The sequence below is a fragment of the Sinocyclocheilus anshuiensis genome, unplaced genomic scaffold (genome assembly GCF_001515605.1).
Source record: "Sinocyclocheilus anshuiensis isolate Anshui unplaced genomic scaffold, SAMN03320099.WGS_v1.1 scaffold2056, whole genome shotgun sequence".
Lineage (NCBI taxonomy): Eukaryota > Metazoa > Chordata > Actinopteri > Cypriniformes > Cyprinidae > Sinocyclocheilus > Sinocyclocheilus anshuiensis.
In genome coordinates, this window is record NW_015551026.1 from 942,383 (window position 1) to 944,379 (window position 1,997).

General features: G+C 34.9%; 1 protein-coding gene across 1 annotated transcript in view; it reads left to right on the forward strand.

The window, feature by feature from the left end:
- The window catches only part of LOC107661141 (protein disulfide-isomerase A5-like), a 56,916-nt gene that overhangs the window by 36,089 nt on the left and 18,830 nt on the right, over positions 1-1,997 (forward strand). The window contains exon 12 of the mRNA XM_016450609.1: positions 382-452. Within this exon, the coding sequence (XP_016306095.1) occupies positions 382-452 (71 nt within the window). The remainder of the gene's footprint in view (positions 1-381; positions 453-1,997) is intronic.

Consider the following 1,997-nt stretch of genomic DNA (forward strand, 5'->3'; position numbering starts at 1 on the left):
CTGTTTTGTATTTGAATATAATATAAAACATCATTTATTCCTGTGATGGCAAAGCTGAATTTTCAGCAGCCATTACTATTATTATTAATATGCTGATTTGGTATACAAGAATCTCAAGATATCACACTTATTCTCATAATTTAGTAGTAATATTATCAAATCTGGTGAAAGCACTACTTCAAAGCACTACTGTAAAAATAAATTTTGTAAAAAAAAAATCACTTTTTCCTCTTTTTTTTTTTTTTTACATAATTTAAATTAATATTTAAAAAATAATTGTAAAATATAAAAATTATTAATATGATGGATTTTTTTTTCCCCTCAGATTTATGATCTTAAAATGAATCCCATTCTAATTTTCTTCCTTGTGATGGTTTTTAGGGTGTGGCCACTGTAAGAATATGAAGCCAGAGTTTGATGAAGCTGCTGAGATCCTCAACAAAGACCCAGATGTGAGTTCCTTCACTCTAATTCTCTGACATATAGGGAATGGATAATGTTCATATATTTGCTTGTTGTAAAATTCAAACTGACTTTGCAAAAGACAACATGGAGGCAGGAGAACAACTGTGTACTTAATTAAATGGTTCTAGGTGTGTAATTGTCACTTTGAGGTATTCCTTGTAAAAAGTCTGTGTCCAATTGACTTGATTAAAATAAGCCAACTGTAATTTTCCAGCATCTTAGACAATTTGTTAACAGCCTGCGGTAAATTCAAAAATGTTTTTCTCTTTCAACTCTTTCAACCACATTTCCATGCTTGCATGACATGGTAATTTTTAAGCTTTAAATTTACAACATGAGACATATGAGACATATAAACATCTCTGGCCATGTTGTGTGAGTGGTGTGTTTCTCATTTTCCGGGTGTGTCCGTAGCACTGGCTCTGTTCTCTAGTCCTTAGTTGCAGGCCAATTGCAGTCACCAGAGCCTTATCGTTGAGTATTTATCTCATTTTCCTTTTCCTCTGTGCTGTCCCTCTAGCCTTCAGCTTGGAGCTACTCGGAGTGATGCTCTTCCCAGAGTTCAATAATGACACGTTATGCATTATCTAATGCATGCTCTAGTCCTCACATCTTCTCCCCCGAGAAAGATGAAGTCATTTATTTTTCTCATTCCCTGTGCTCACGGCCCTACACACAGTTTAAAGAGAGAGTCCACATGTCGAGATTTTTTTAGAGCATTTTCAATTTGCATCTCTCTGAGATGTTGGAATAAGGATGTTTAAATGTGCATATATGAATGTAAGACGGGGGTTACGAATTTGACATTTTGTAAGTGGATGGTGGAGAAATACAAGCGGCCGTGCTTATCTCTCAAGTGTGTTGTTGAAATGCGGTGCCATTAATTTAATGAGATGTGTTTGTGTATTTGTCGTCAAGTGGTTTGGTTTGCATACACTTCTAATTGGCTCACAGCTCCGATAGCTGTCCAAAGATTTTTTGGCCCCTGTGGGTTTGGTACCTAAACTTGAACACAAATCCTTTGTTTGTGATAATGACCAAGACTCTCATCATTAATATAAGGTATCCCACTGACAGATGTGTGCAAATAGAGGGAGTTAATTGAGTTTAAGCTGAGGAAACATTCATAATGGCAGTCCATTTTGCAGCTATATCATGGTGGAAACAAAGCTGTGCCAAATTGTGCTGTCATTTCATCAAAAAAGCTTGTGTCAACAACTTCAACAAATTGGTTGCGTTTAAACTGGGGATGTCATAAATCAGTCAAAGTAATAGGCCTTTGTGTAAATATAATTTTCTGCAATTTGTGTGGATGACACTGAAAAAGTGTTTATTGTTTCTTTGCAATAGTGCTCTTTGTCTTTGTGTCTCACTCGACATAAAGATATGATATTTCTCAAACAATCTAAATGTGCTGGATGCCCAATGCAAATAGTTTAGCAGGGTTTTCCATATATTTTGATGTTTATATACTACCATTCAAAGTTTGGGTTCAGTAAGATGTACAAAAAAAAATAAAGAAATAAATATAT